Source organism: Rhinatrema bivittatum, chromosome 19, assembly GCF_901001135.1.
Source record: "Rhinatrema bivittatum chromosome 19, aRhiBiv1.1, whole genome shotgun sequence".
In the NCBI taxonomy this organism is placed as follows: Eukaryota; Metazoa; Chordata; class Amphibia; order Gymnophiona; family Rhinatrematidae; genus Rhinatrema; species Rhinatrema bivittatum.
In genome coordinates, this window is record NC_042633.1 from 23,002,298 (window position 1) to 23,017,098 (window position 14,801).

General features: G+C 50.5%; 1 protein-coding gene across 2 annotated transcripts in view; it reads left to right on the forward strand.

Moving 5' to 3' along the window:
* PPP1R12C (protein phosphatase 1 regulatory subunit 12C) overlaps nt 1-14,801 on the forward strand; it is a 70,578-nt gene that overhangs the window by 16,046 nt on the left and 39,731 nt on the right. For both annotated transcript variants that reach the window (XM_029584828.1, XM_029584829.1), the window contains exons 2-6: nt 4,628-4,758; nt 5,253-5,371; nt 13,235-13,394; nt 13,616-13,760; nt 14,276-14,350. In XM_029584828.1, the coding sequence (XP_029440688.1) occupies nt 4,628-4,758; nt 5,253-5,371; nt 13,235-13,394; nt 13,616-13,760; nt 14,276-14,350 (630 nt within the window). The remainder of the gene's footprint in view (nt 1-4,627; nt 4,759-5,252; nt 5,372-13,234; nt 13,395-13,615; nt 13,761-14,275; nt 14,351-14,801) is intronic.

Sequence of the window (14,801 nt, forward strand, 5' to 3'; positions counted from 1 at the left end):
CTTTAGCCGTCACTGCCGTGCTTGGCTTCCTGCACCCACTGCCTTTCAGCTGCTTCAGCAGCAAAGTTCATACCGGGAACCGGCTACCGGACCAAGGCCCACCTCTGGGGATCTCTGAAATCGCCTCAGGAATTCTCAACTGGGGGAGGGACCTTTAGGTATCATCTCAGGAGAGCGGGAATCAATTTTTTATCCAATTTAAATGTAGAATTTCTCCTTCAAAAAGTACAGCAATCCCTATAGGGAGAGGTTCGTCCACCATCTGCTGGAGACGGAGAAATACTGAAGGGCTGAGGTCACTGCAGGGATATATGTGCTCTGACGTTAGCTTTGAAATCTGACTCCGTCTCCATCTGCTGGCAGGGGAGCCTAACCCATTGGTCCTGAGTCCATCTGGCTACATGCTAGGAAATCTTCAATATCCACCTCACTTATATTACCATCTTTACTATACCACTGAGAATAAAACTTGGAGAAGCAATTTCTGATGTCAGGGGAGGTAGAGACCATCCCACCCTCTGCAGATTTAATCTTTGCAATATGATTTTGAATCATAAATGTCTTCAGTCTGTGTGCAAAATACTTCCCGGCTTTATCACCTCCTTCGAAGGAAGCTTGCTGAGTCAATTCTAGTTGATGGGCATTGGCCTCCGTTTCAAGTGCACTGAGCTCATCCCTGGCAGCATATAATTTCCTAAGTATTTTGGGTGAGAGTAGTTTTATGAGCAGAAGACAATGCCGCAATCTTATTCAGGAGATCAGTGTTAATGTTCTCCTTTTCCTTTTTTTTAATTTTTAATAGGAGACCAAGGAGATCAATCTCCTTCGAAGTACGGCTTTAGAGCACTCCCACACCGTAGTAGGTGAAACAGTCTCCTGACCATTGATGTGAAAGTATTCCTGAAGGGCGGAATTCAATGTCTTATATGTGGCTTCCTCTTTTAATAAAGTATCATTCAGGCGCCAAAAACTGCCTACCAGGACCATAGTTTGCAAATTGAAGGTCAATCCACACTGGAGCATGGTCTGACCACGTAATGATACCTAGGTCAGCAGTCACTGTTTTATTCGTAACCCCTCTAGCCACAGGAAAGAAAACAATTCATGAGTAAGATCCATGTGGTTTAGTAAAGAAGGTATTTCTGGAGGAAGGGAAACGCTGACGTCAGATATCTACTAGGGTCCACCATTCCATCGAAAGGGTCGAGGGTTTTCTTGCTCTTACTGGCACAGTGGAGTTATCAATAGCGGGGATTTCTAGTCGTTTTAAAATCACCACCCACTCTCAAAGTTCCCTCCGAATGAGAACTTGGCAGTTTTTCCAAAGACACTGAAAACGAACCTTGATCATGATTAGGAGCCTATATACAGACTAGGGTATGCACCTCACCTCCCATCTCTTATCTTGAGCAACACGTATCTTCCCCGCGCAAAACGTCCGAAGCTCAAATGCTAGATTTTGTGTGATTAGAGTGCAGAGCCCGGCACATTTCCCTTCTTTTCAGCCGGGTGCAAAAAATCTGTCGTGGAAAGTCTGTTGTTCAATCGGTGCTCATACCTTTTTCTTCAGGTGAGTTTCTTGAAGCATCCCAATGGAAGCTCGAGTAGGGGGCGACTCTCGAAATAAAAGCTGTCGCTTTCTGTGCGTATTGAGCCCCTTGACATTAAGAGAGAAGATACGAAACGCCACCCTTAGCCGATTCTTCCCCAACCCCACCTCCGATAATGGAAGCACCTCACCCCTTCCACGCTGCCTGCATCAACTTGCACTGGGTGAAAGCTTCCCTCTAACTTACAGCGCCCTCCCGTTCTTCTCCCAGTAACTTGATCTGCTTACACCCCCCCCCCCCCCTGTGTAGATCTCACTCTCTAGCGGGAGGAGAGCGCATCGGCCACAAAACGGACGCCCATTGATTCCCAGCAGACGTAAACCTTGAACCATCCTAAGAACAACAGCCTGAACTGTGGATAATATGAGAGCAATGCACAATAAGTCCAAAGGCGACCCCCATCATAAGTCCATAGGCGAATCCACTGAAGTAACCAAATGTGTCTCAGCTGATCTTCAGAAGAGGTGGACTGGAAGTCTCTCGCCTCTACCAGCCCCCATCCACCTTGAGGGTACTTCTGTGCCATTTTAGGTACAGGAAAGTTAATAGCCCCTCCCCTTTAGGAATGCCAACAGCCTCAGCAGCATGTCTGAGGCTCCCTTAATCATAAATACCAGCCCGAAGGGGATGGTCCAGCAATATCTTATTTTCACCGATCAGAGTAGCAACGTAAGGTCACAAAACTCCTGTCGTTTCCTCAAGGTGGTGGGTGCCAGGCCTGCATATATATATATATATATAGATTTATTTTCTTGCCATCCCACAGCCATTCGGGCTTTTTCCCTCCAATCTCAAATGCCTGCTCAGATTGTAGCTCCTTCTGTTGCCTTTTAACATGCATGGGCCTCCGTGCGAGGCTCCATCCCATCAACGCGGCGGCCAAGCTCGGTGAATTCCTCGTGCAGATCAGACATTTTTTTTTTTTTCCTAGCAGCTCATCTTTAAGCGATTTCATGTCTCAGAACCATTTCTGGGAATTCTTCCCTGGAGGGGTAGGTCCCTTGTCGCTGTCGGGTCGACGGTAGCGGATTGTGTCACATTTGACTTCCCCTTGCCACGGGGCCTAGCGCGACCTGCTCGGGTATATCCTCCACCAGCTCAGTCGCACGCCTTCTAAAGGAAAATTGTTTTACGTTCAGCAGTTTTTCATTTTGGACATCATCTTCGTGCTTAATCCTCTCAGTACTGAGTAAAAAATCGCGGCACCAACGACGGATGGTTTATTTTTAAAGCTGGATTATGTTTGACAGGGACGGGAGCTCAGGATCAAGCTTCCATTCTGTCCGGTGACGTCTACCTCTTTGAGATTTTATGGTTGGCTGATGTTTGAGGGGTAATGCTCAGTATTTTCTGAATGTGTGTTCTTCAAACATACCATGTCTCTGATAAACAAGAGTACATTTCAAGTAATTACACTTACATCCCCCCAAACCCGCTCGGTGTACAGCGGCAGAATTTGAAGTTAGAGTAGCATTGGAAACCCATCTGAACGTAGCTTAAAGTCCCTAACAGGGAGGTCGGGAAGGTCAGGTCATTAGATGGAGAGTTTCCTTTTCCGTGACTGTAAGGTAGTGTGGCTCAAGGCGCGAGGTTAGTGGTAGCTTCGCTCCAAATTGCTTTCTCTGTGACATCAGCTGGCCTGGTCTGTCACTGGGCTCCGGTCCTGGGGAAGTCGGGGATCCAGCCTGAAAACCCCGCTTCTTCATGCCGTGCTGCGTGCGTCGGGTTTGTAGCTGGAGAGAGAGGGTTTTGGATGCTGCACGCGTGGCCTTCCCAAGCAGGCAACGCCATCTGGAGTGTCTGTCCCAGCCTTCCCTCCTTGCGTGACACACGGGCATTCCCACGGCGAGAGACACACGCCCTTTATTAACCTTAGGACTGTGCTGAGTAGGGTGCAAGATCACCCACCGTGGTTTCTTCCCATGTGTTTTGGGGTTAGCTGTTACCCGGTGGCAGCTGCACCGCCATCTGGGCACCCTTTGTGGTAGGAGCAGGCTTTGGTAGCACGTGTGGGACAATCTGCCAGCTTGCACCCTGCTCGCCGTGCCCTCGGTGGGTACTCGGGGAAGAGGAATCGCTCCGAGCTTGCTGCTTTTCTCCCTTCCCCCGTCCCGTCTTCTCTGACCTGGATCTGGAGGAGGTCTTGGCTTGTTTAAGAATCGCACACCGTGTCACGTGGCAGTGTGACAGCAGGGAATGGTGCTGGGTGGAGCAGTCTGATTAACATTGCAGGGGTCAGTACCTTACAAATGCACAGGCAGCCATCTGTGATGATTTCCAGAGAGGAAGAATGTAACCGTTTTATTCCACTCTGACAGCCGGAGACTTGGAGGCACAAGGAGACCCGGTGACTCGGCTGCTCACAGAGGGAGCCTGTGGCAGAGCAGGGGATTAGAGCCGAGGCACGGGGAGATAAGGGGATAGTTTCCAGATACAATGGCTTAGCCCTTCTCTGCTCGGGTGACATTGCCCACGGGCTTCCGTAGCCTGCATACTTGCAAACCGGGTTAAACGGAGACATTCCTTTGGGCAAGCTGAGGGTGGAGGAGTAAAGGGGGAACGTGCCTTTAACCCCCCTTCTCCTTGGCTGCCCGCACAAATCACTCATTTTCAAAGGGGAAGTCTGCGGTAAGCTCGGGGTGGGCTGCATCTCTGTGGTCCGGCCACTTTCCCACACCAGCTTCTTGTGTCCGTGCGCCAGGCTGCAGCGGCCTTCCCCCACTCCCTTTCTCTGACACCCAGGCTACCTTGAGCTCTGTTGGCTGATGCCAAGAAAGACGTTATAGTTGCGCGTGTGTGTGTGTGGAAACGGGATGCCACACCTGGGATTTTTCCACCCTTGTTTGAGCCGCACTGCATTCTGGGGTTTGTAGTTTATTCCAGGACACACCTGGCTTCCTTGGACCGCACACGACACATTTGGGACCTGGCTGATGGGCGCTAGTGAAGGGTGATGGTCATGTCTCCTGAGCTGCGGGCACACTGATTCATGCCTTTTCTCCTCCTCTTCCTTTCAGGCGTGCATCGATGAGAATCTGGAGGTGGTGGAGTTCCTAGTGGGGCACGGCGCCAACGTGAACCAAGCGGACAACGAGGGCTGGACGCCGTTACATGTGGCAGCGTCCTGTGGCTACCTGGAGATAGCAGAGTGAGTTCCCGGCACACGCCACCATTGTCTTCTCCCTGCCCATCTCACAAGCCCTGTAATACTGCAATCACTGTGGGTGTCATCCCCCCAACCCTTATCTTTCGCCCTCCATGGTACGGAAAGACGTGCTCCCTAGCCCACACATGTGCTCTGGGTCTGGCAGGAGCCCTGATGTTCAGCCGGTCGCATTCTGATACTGTTCCCCCATCTAGAAATCAATTGTTCTTACGTTGGCTCCCGTTTTATGATCTGTCTGCATGTTTTACTTATCCTTGAGGACTGCTGTTTGAGTCTTCTGCAAGGTGTTTCTTGTCTTCTGTTTTGCGTGTGTATCTCTGTCCGTTGCACATAGTTCCCTTCTCTGTGTTTCTGACCCTGTAGGATCCTGCCTCAGCCTTCCCTATATTGGAGCTAGGATGCTGTCGTGGCACGTCTATGGCCAGCGAAAAGCTAACAGCCAGGTTTTTGCTGCCCCCCCCCCCCCACCCCCCCAGGTACCTCCTGAAGCACGGCGCAAGCATCGCGGCTGTGAACTGTGACGGCGATGTGCCCCTGGACATCACCGAGGATGACTGCATGGAGAACCTGCTGCAGGAGGAGGTCGCCAAGCAAGGTAGGGGGCAGCCTCACCGGATTTGCTGCGATGGCATAGAAGGTCTTCTGCTGCTGGTCCCTGCCCTAGCCCGCAGCTCTCTCCCATCTCCCCCAGCACGTGCCAAACAGTGCCAGGATCATTCATTACTTGGGGTCCGATGTTCTGAAAACAGCCACAACTTCAGCATAATGGACAAGAGTTGGAGAATATGTGTGAGAGAGAAAGAGGGCGAAAGGAAGGATCTATTGAAACAGGGAGAGCAAAAGGTGACGTGAGCCAGGCACACATTGCAAAGGGCATTTTCCTTTTCTTCCTGCTAGACCAGTCTTTATACTTGGGATTGCCCCGCTCCTCAGCTGCCAGAGACAGACAGCACCTCCCCTTCATGATCTCATTCTCGGCCAGAAGAGGGAAGTGATCGTAAGCCCTTGCCAGTAGTCTCTGTCTCCTGCAGCTGCAGACTTTCCAGAGTCTCCCAAATCCAAGGTGCAGCCCCGGCCTGGTTGAGCCCATTAGCTCCTGGGACAGCAGTCATTAAGGGCTGCTTTTTCCTGAGGGATTCCTGAGGTTCCTCATGCTCTCCTCTCTGTTGCTCTTCTTTCTGGCTGTCCTCCAGTGAGACAAGGCAAAGGAGAAGGGAGCCCAAGCAGACAACATGGCGGGGACCTGCCAACCCGAGTCCCCCGGAGGTGGTGAGTACAACCAGAGCAGCGGAATCGGAGGAGGGAGAGCTGCATCAAGAGCAGCTTGCCATACATCCGACATGCACTCAGTTCCTTAGGCGTTCCAGCATGGTAGCTTAATTAAAAAAAAAAAAAAAAAAAGCTTCACAGCCACAGGTGTGTAGCCTACAGGTCAGAGGATCCCCGGTGTTGCCAGCTCATTTTGTCTGCATGTGATGGGGATCCCGTCCCTGCCTCCCCAGATAGGGCCAGTGAGAGCTCGCTCCGAGCAGGGGAAGAGCCATGGGAGAGGGTTAGACCTGGAGCTGACTTGGCCCTAAATGCTCTGAGAGAGGAGGAGATGATGCCTTCAGGACAGCTAGACCTGACAGCCCTCAAGGGGGGGGGGGGGGGGGGGGCTCTGGGGAAGGTAGGGACACAAACCGATGTATCTGGGACTTGGCCTTGCGCAGGAAGCCTGGCAGGGACCCACCCCATAGTTTTTCTTTGCTGGATTTTGTATTATTGATGCCCCAGGCATTCTGCGCTATGCCTGAACCCAGATTAGGGGGTGGGAGAATAAAAAGAGCATAACCTCTAAACCCTTAAGGGACACAACTTATGGCAAAAGCCTCTCCAGTTCTAACAGCCACCATGGACTTAATGAAAGAGCTCTAGTCCGGAGGCAATTCAGAGCCTAGTGTACCTCTGAGTCCCACAAAGAGGGGCTTAGAGGAGGCAGGGTGATGAAGAAGCTCTACCCGCTCCCTGCAGAGGAGAGGAATACTACATAATCAAAGGTTGCTGCTCTAATGTTGGCGGTAACCCATAAGACCCTCATCCCTTTGGAGGGAGGAACAGCGCTGAAAGGATAGGAAAATAGATTGCATTAGAATTGCCTCTGTCTCGACAGGGGCCATGGTGATGCTGGCCTTGATGCTAATGTAGCCTGGGCAGTTCTGCACTGGATACAGCAGCTGCCTCGAGAAGCAAGAAACCTCATGCCCGGAGTCGGCTGTCGCTTCAGTGGCAGACATTATGAATGACCCGATCGGGCCATCCTCTAGGTTGGTCACCTTTTGGGACTGTAACTCCTCTGACTCCGGACTTGGGCAGTGGACTCAGCATAGAAGTCACGACCCTGCAAGCTTCCCTTTAGGTGGGGGGGGGGGGGGGGGAGGAGAACTACTATTCGGAGAAGATCTAGAAAAGCTAGCAAAGGATTTGAGTGACTCGAAGCCCCAGAGGATAGAGTCCAGTCAGACACACGGGGGCTTAGACATCAGCATCTCAGGTGCCAAAGCAAGGGCAGATTGTTTGGGCTGGCATCCCCCATGCATGGAGTGCGGTAAAGCCCATTTTCTTTGAAGGGGACAGGAGGCCTAGGGAAGATCTACCTGCAGCTGCAGGAAGCTGGTGCCCTCCGCAGTGAGTCCAGCTTGAGTGCATCTCCTCGGTACCAAATGCCTTTATGATTTCTCCTTGTATGGCTCAAATCAGAAAGGAAGGCAGTAAGAGGTACCCTTCAAATTTTATGGGGCCTGAAGTCTATAGTCCCAGGAAAAGGGCAGGGAACGTTTTCGATTTATTTTGTAGTCCCAAAGAAGGATGGTACCTTTCGTCCCATCCTAAATCTAAAAGGGGTCAACAAGTGTTTAGGCTATCTCACTTCAGAATGGAGATCCTCTGCTCTGTCATGGCAGCAGTAAGGAAAGAAGACGTTTCTGTCGTCATTGGATCCGGCAGATGCCTGTCTTCATATACCTAGCAGAATGTCTTGCCAAAGACTTCTTTGTTTTTGCGTCCTAGGCCAACCGTACCAGTTCCAGGCCTTGCCCTTTGAGGCCCTTTACCAAGGTCAGGGTAGTTGTGGCGGCAGCTCTGCACAAGAGAGCGGTAATGGTCCATCCTTATCTAGACGATTGGCTCATCAGAGCAAAAACGACCCAGGAGAACCGGCAGGCTTCAGTCACAGTAGAACAGCTTCTAGAAAGGCTGGGCTAGGTGTGATGAACCATGCAAAGAGCAGCTTAGAACCCTCATTGTCCCAAGAGTTCTTAAGTGCCGACTTTGACACAGTGGAAGGATGTGTGACCTTGCCTCCCAAGAGGGTCACCAAAATAATAGAGCAAGTAATGGCATTCCACATCCTAGGGTTGTCCACACTGCTAGATTATCTACAGCTATCGGGGCAAACGACAGCTGCCATAGACTTAGTCCCATAGGCCAGGGCACATATGTGCCTCTTGCAACATTTGCTACTAACTCACTGGTTTCCAGCTTCCCAGAACTACAGTCATCACCTCCAACTGTCTCTGGCAGTGGGGAAGAGTCTGGACTGGTGGCTGAATCCAGGGGTAGACCTAGAGCCACCCAATGGGGTCATTCTAATCACAGACACCAGCATGTTTGGGTGGGGAGCACATTGCCAGGGCCATCTGGCCCAAGGGAGTAGGTAGGATGCGTAAGCTTGCTGGCCAATAAATAGATTAGAGATAAGAATCATCAGATTAGCCCTTCAAGCATTTCTACCGAGGGTAAAAGGGAAGGTAGGAAGAGTACTCTCTGACAGTGCCATGGCAATGGCAGAGTTGAACAAACAAGAGGGCCCTCGCAGCCCCAGGCTTGTGGAAGAAGTGAGCGGGATACTCAGTTGGGTAGAGAGGAGCCTGCCCTAGTTGTCAGCATCTCACATTGCAGGAAAGGAAAATGACCAAGCAGACTTTCTCAGCAGAAACGGGCTGGACCCAGGAGAATGGGAGCTCAGCCAGGAGGCCTTCCAGATGATAGTGGGACAAAGGGGCCCTCTGGCCATGGACTTAATGGCAACTCAAGTGAATGCCAAAGTCGACGTTTCTTCAGCCAGCGGACGGAGACAGGATCCAGTGGGATAGATGCCTTAATCGACCTTGGCTGAAAGGCAGGATCCCATATGTATTTCTGCCCTGGCCCCCGATAGGGAAGGTTAATTATTAGTTCTGGATAGACCAAGGAGACCTTTGTATTCAGACCTAATAAGGCTCCTAGTGGAGTCCCTGCTGTGACTCCCCAGAAGACAGGTGTTACTGCGGCAGGAATCCCATCTCCATTTTGTCTTAAGGTCTGACCCTTGAAAGGGCCTGGACAAAGGCTTGGCACTCGGTTTGCTGAAAGGGCTATAGGGGCCGCATTAAAGATACCCAGGTAATAGTTTACTCGGACATCATGCATGGGACATTATCCTCAGTGGGAGCTCAACTTGGTTCTCAGGGTGCTAGTAGGAGCACCCTTCACACTGTTAGATCCTTCATGGATGCCTGCGTTATCGTTAAAAACTACCTTTCTGGTAGCTCCACTAGGCACATTTTGAAGTTGCAGGCTCTCTCTTGCAGAGAACCCTACTTAGTAATTTTGCCTCTGTCAGTCACCTTCCAAAGGTGGCATCTCCCATCCTTTTGAATTGGACAGTGTCGCTCTCAACCTTTAGAAGAAGAAAATATAAGGGTAAGGACGAAAGACTGCACCTCTTGGATGTGCGCTGGGTGCTACTAAGATACCTAAAGGTGACAAAACACTTTCAGGAGGTCAGACGGGTTGTTCGTGCTGTTTGGAGGATCCACGTTAGGGCGAAGCAATCTCCAAGGCCACATTAGCTAGATGGATCAAAGAAGCAAGTGCCTCGGCCTATATACTCAGTGGTAGGCAAGCCCCTGTGGCACTCTACAAGGGTGCAGGCATTATCCTGGGCAGAAACATCATCCGTCTCCCCAAGAGAAATCTGCAGGGCCACCACCTGGTCATCCCTGTACTTGTTTTCAAGACGTTATAAGTTGGACGTACAGGTAAAGGAGACCACGGCCTTTAAGCATTCCTATCTTCCTCCCACCCAACCTAGGGGTCACATTTGTAATTCCCAAGTGTAAGGCATGATCTAGGAGGAGGAAAAGGAAGGTAAAATTTGTTCTTACTTGATTTTTTTTTTTTTTCCTTGAGTCTTGCTAGACCAGTCCAGGCCGCACCTGGGAACATAGGGACGACAAGCAGAGATGCCCATCAGTCTGTCTTCCTCTTTTTCTCTTCCCTCTTCACCATCCCTTGGGAGGAGGAATAACCTTGAGGTAGCTTAAAAAAAAAGGGGGGGGGGGGGAGAGGGGCTCTTTGGTTGTTTGGCAGAAGGCTACTGGCAAGGGCCTATGCCATTCCCCTCTTATAGCTAAGAATAAGGTCATGAAGGGGGTGTGCATCTGAGGAGCAGGGAAATCCCAACTGTAAGGACTGGTGTAGAGGGAGGAAAAGGAAAGAAAATTATCAGGTCAGAACAAATTGTACTGCACTTCTTAAGGTAAAATGCCAAAGGGCAGAGAGATGGAAGTCATTCAAAAGGTGGGAAGGAAGGGAGATGTGGTGATTGTTGGAGATTTTAATCTGCCGGACGTAGACTGGAGAATCCCTTCTGCGTAATCTAACAGAAGTAGAGAGATAGTGGATGCCCTGCCAGGGACTCTGCTCAAACAAATGGTAACGGAACCCAGGAGGGAGGGAGCTGTACTCAACCTAGTGCTCACTAACGGGGGGAATGTCTCTAATGTCCGGGTGGGTGCCCACCTCAGCACCAGGGATCATCAGACGGTATGGTTTGATATCGCTAATAGGATACGGAGAAGTCACACGAAGACCCGAGTTTTGAACTTATAAAAACCAGACTTTGTAGAAATGGGGGCATATCCGGAGGTAGGACTAGAAGACTGGGAGAAAATGGGCGAGGTGGAACAACTGTGGGCCAAACTAAAAGGAGCAATTACAAAGGCAACAAATCCTGTGTTAGAAACGTAAACAAAAGCAAGAGAAATAAGAAACCGATCTGGTTTTCAAAGGAAGTGGCTGATAAAATAAAAGAACAACATTCAAGAAATATAAAGGATCCAAAAAAAGAGGAACACAGGGAAGAATATCTGGTGAAACTGAGGGAGACGAAGAAAGAAATCAGGAAAGTAAAAAGTCAGGTGGAAGAAAGGATTGCCAAAGAGGTAAAGAGAGGTGACAAAGCCTTTTTCAGATACATCAGTGAAAGGAGAAAGCTCCGAAGTGGTTTAGTGAAACTGAAAGGTGACGCGGATCAATGTGTGGAGAGAGGCGAAGAAATGGCCGAAATATTAAACAAATACTTCAGTTCGGTGTTCACTAAAGAAGTCCCCGGAGAAGGACCGTCACTTGTTATCAAAATCGTTGAAGGGGGGTAGAGTAGATGAAACTCCATTTATGGAGAAAGGGTTAGGAAAACTGAAAGTGGACAAGGCCATGGGGGCAGATGAGGTTCATCCCAGGATACTGAGGGAGCGCAGAGATGTGCTGGCGGCACCGCTGCGTGACCTGTTCAGTAGATCCCTGGAAACGGGAGTGGTGCCAAGTGACTGGAGAAGAGCGGTGGTGGTCCCGTTCCACAAGAGTGGGAGCTGAGAAGAGGCGGGAAACGACAGGCTGGTTTTTTTCCCACCACCTCACCTCGGTGGTGGGAAAATAAATGGAGACTCTGAAAGAAAGGATCATGAACTACGTACAATCTGGTGGGTTGCTCAATCCGAAGCAGCATGGATTCACCAGGGGAAGGTCCTGTCAGACGAATCTGATTGATTTCTTTGATTGGGTGACTAGAGAATTGAATCGGGGAAGAGCACTCGATGTGATTTACTTGGGTTTTAGTAAAGCCTTTGATACGGTCCTGCATAGAAGACGCGTGAACAAAATGAGAAGCTTGGGAGTGAGCGCCAAGGCGGTGGCGTGGATTACAAACTGGTTGATGTATAGAAGACAGCGTGTGATGGTAAATGAAACCTACTCTGAAGAGAGAACGGTGTTAAGCAGAGTGCCACAGGGATCGGTGTTGGGACCGGTTCTGTTCAACGTCTTTGTGAGCGACATTGTGGAAGGGGTAGAAGGTAAAGTTTGTCTATTTGCAGATGATACTAAGATCTGCAACATAGTGGACACGCCTGAAGGAGCAGAGAGAATGAGATGTGATTTATGGAAGCTTGAAGAGTGGTCGAAGATATGACAACTGGGATTTAATGCCAAGAAGTGCAGTCATGCATCTGGGATGTGGTAATCCGAAAGAACTGTATGCAATGGGAGGTGAAATGCTGCTGTGCACAGAACAGTAGAGAGACCTTGGGGTGATAGTGTCTAGCGATCTAAAGATGGCGAAGCAATGTGAGAGAATGCTGGGCTGCATAGAGAGAGAAATATCTAGTAAGAAAAAGGAAGTGATAATCCCCTTGTGCAGGTCCTTGGCAAGGCCTCACCTGGAGTACAGTTCTGGAGCCCATATCTCAAAAAGGGACAGAGGCAGGATGGAGGCGGTCCAGAGAAGGGCGACCAGAATGTTGGGATGTCTCCAACAAACGACTTATGAGGAGAGGTTGAAGGACCTAAATATGTACACCCTGGAGGAACGGAGGTGCAGGGGAGATAGGATACAGACCTTCAGATACCTGAAAGGTTTTAATGATGCACAATCAACAAACCTTCTCCGTTCGAAAGAAATCAGTAAAACTAGGGGTCACAAAATGAAACTCCAGGGAGGACAACTCGGAACCAACGTTGGGAAATATTTCTTCATGGAGAGGGTGGTGGATGCCTAGAATGCCCTTCCGGAGGGGGTGGTGAAGACAAAAACAGTGAAAGATTTCAAAGGGGAATGGCATAAACACTGTGGATCCCTAAAGGCAAGGGAGAGGGGGATGAAGTAAGCAGCATGGGGGTGACTTGCTGGTGTGGCGGATGCTGCCATTGACAGATGAGCCTTCATACTCTTGATGCAACTTCATCGCTTCAACGACGGGGAAATGAGGAAAAGAGAAGTTGGATACAGACAACAACTAACAAGGACATTGAACTGTACAGTCTGGGAAAACAAATAAGCATGGGGGTAACTTGCTTGATGCGGCGGTTACTATCCTTAACCAAAAAGCCTGATACTACACTTCTGATGCATCTCCAACATTGCTCTCTGCTTCAGCGGCAGGGGGAGGAAAGGAAATTGGACCAACATGGGCCCTGACCTCGGCGGTTTGAGTAACTGATAAGTATGGGAAACTGGTAACTATGAGAGCTTGCTGGGCCATTAGGCCTTTTCTGCCATCACTCTATGTTTATGTGTTTTAGGTGTCACGTTCTATAAAACCACGTGCAGATGTCCAGAGTGTGAAGGTCAACCCTTGCTGACCCTTGCTTCTCGTTCCAGGTATTGACGTGACAGCGGCCAAGCGTGAGGAAGAGGAGGCTATGCTGCAGGATGCCCGCCAGTGGCTGAACGCCGGCAAGATCGAGGAAATCCGGCACCCCAAAACTGGAGCTGGGGCACTTCACGTGGCCGCGGCTAAAGGCTACATTGAAGTCATGAGGCAAGTAACACTGCTGCAGGGGTGCTGGAAAGAGAGAGGCAGAGCTCGGGGGAGGAGTGCGGCTGAGACTTGATCAGGGAGTTAGCGACTAGTGCCGGACAGTTCGGATTCCCTGCAAGAATTCCCCGGACTTGATAAGCCCCTGCTGCCAGCTGAGGGCACCCTGTCCAGTGGCTTATCTCATTGTCACGAACCCTTCCTGCTCTCTTTCCTTTGTCCAGGCTGCTTCTGCAGGCCGGCTACGACCCCAACACACGGGATAAGGATGACTGGACTCCTCTGCACGCGGCAGCCCACTGGGGAGTAGAGGAAGCTTGCCGTATCCTAGCAGAAAACTTCTGTGACATGAGCGCGCTCAGTAACGTGGTGAGAGGCAGGTTCTGTGGTACTGGCTCACTTGACTTATCGCTGATGAAGTCACGTCATTCTATGCTCTGGTAGTAGATGGCTTCCCCATACATTGAAGAAGGATGGATACGGGTGATTACCAGTGCTGGGCTGAGATGGGGGGGGGCTGTCTCTCTGTACAGGTTTAGAGGCCCTGCAGGCCTGTCTCTCGGGCACCGTGTGCTCTCGCTCTCTCAGGCCCTGCAGGCCTGTCCCTCAGGCACCATGTGCGCGCTCTATCTCTCTCTGTCTCGCTCCAGAGTCCTAGGCCCTGCAGGCCTGTCTCTCGGGCACTGTGTGCTCTTGCTCTCTCTCTCTGCAGGGTCAGAGGCCCTGCAGGCCTGTCCCTCAGGCACCATGTGCGCGCTCTCTCTTTGTCTGTCTCTCTCTCTAGGCCCTGCAGCCCTGTCTCTCGGGCACTGTGTGCTCTCTGTCTCTGTAGAGTCAGTATTCCTGTAGGCCTGCCCCTCAAGTGTAGTTTGTTTACTCTGCAGGGTCAGAGGCCCTGTGATGTTGCCGATGAAGATGTCCTGAACCTGTTGGAGGAGCTTCAGAAGAGGCAGGAGGACGTGAGTACATAGGGGAGAGCCACTGCCACATGTTCCACCACTACCCTTCAACCTCTCTGGAGTTCTCTTCCTGATCTAAAGTGATTCATGCCCATGAGAGCCCTCAAGGCCTGCTAAGGACTTTCCATTAGCTACAGGCTGGCTGTCTTATGCGGTTTCTTTCTCCTTTTTCCCTGGCTGGAAAATCATTGGCCTGATGTCGTCATGTTTTGTTAGACAGTCCAGTGGTTTTGGGGGAAGAGGTAGATTTTTGAAAAGGCCTCACATTTAAGCCTTTCATTTAAAGTAGGTGAAAGATCCTGTACTGAACATACCCAGATCAATCCAGCTGGAGTCAGAGAAACACAACGTTGAGGCACTGCTACATAACCCAGTGTGCCACCTGCAGTCCCTCAGTATTGACCTGTACCCAAGCCAAGATGGTAGAGGCGCAAACCTGCAGTCTGGGAGA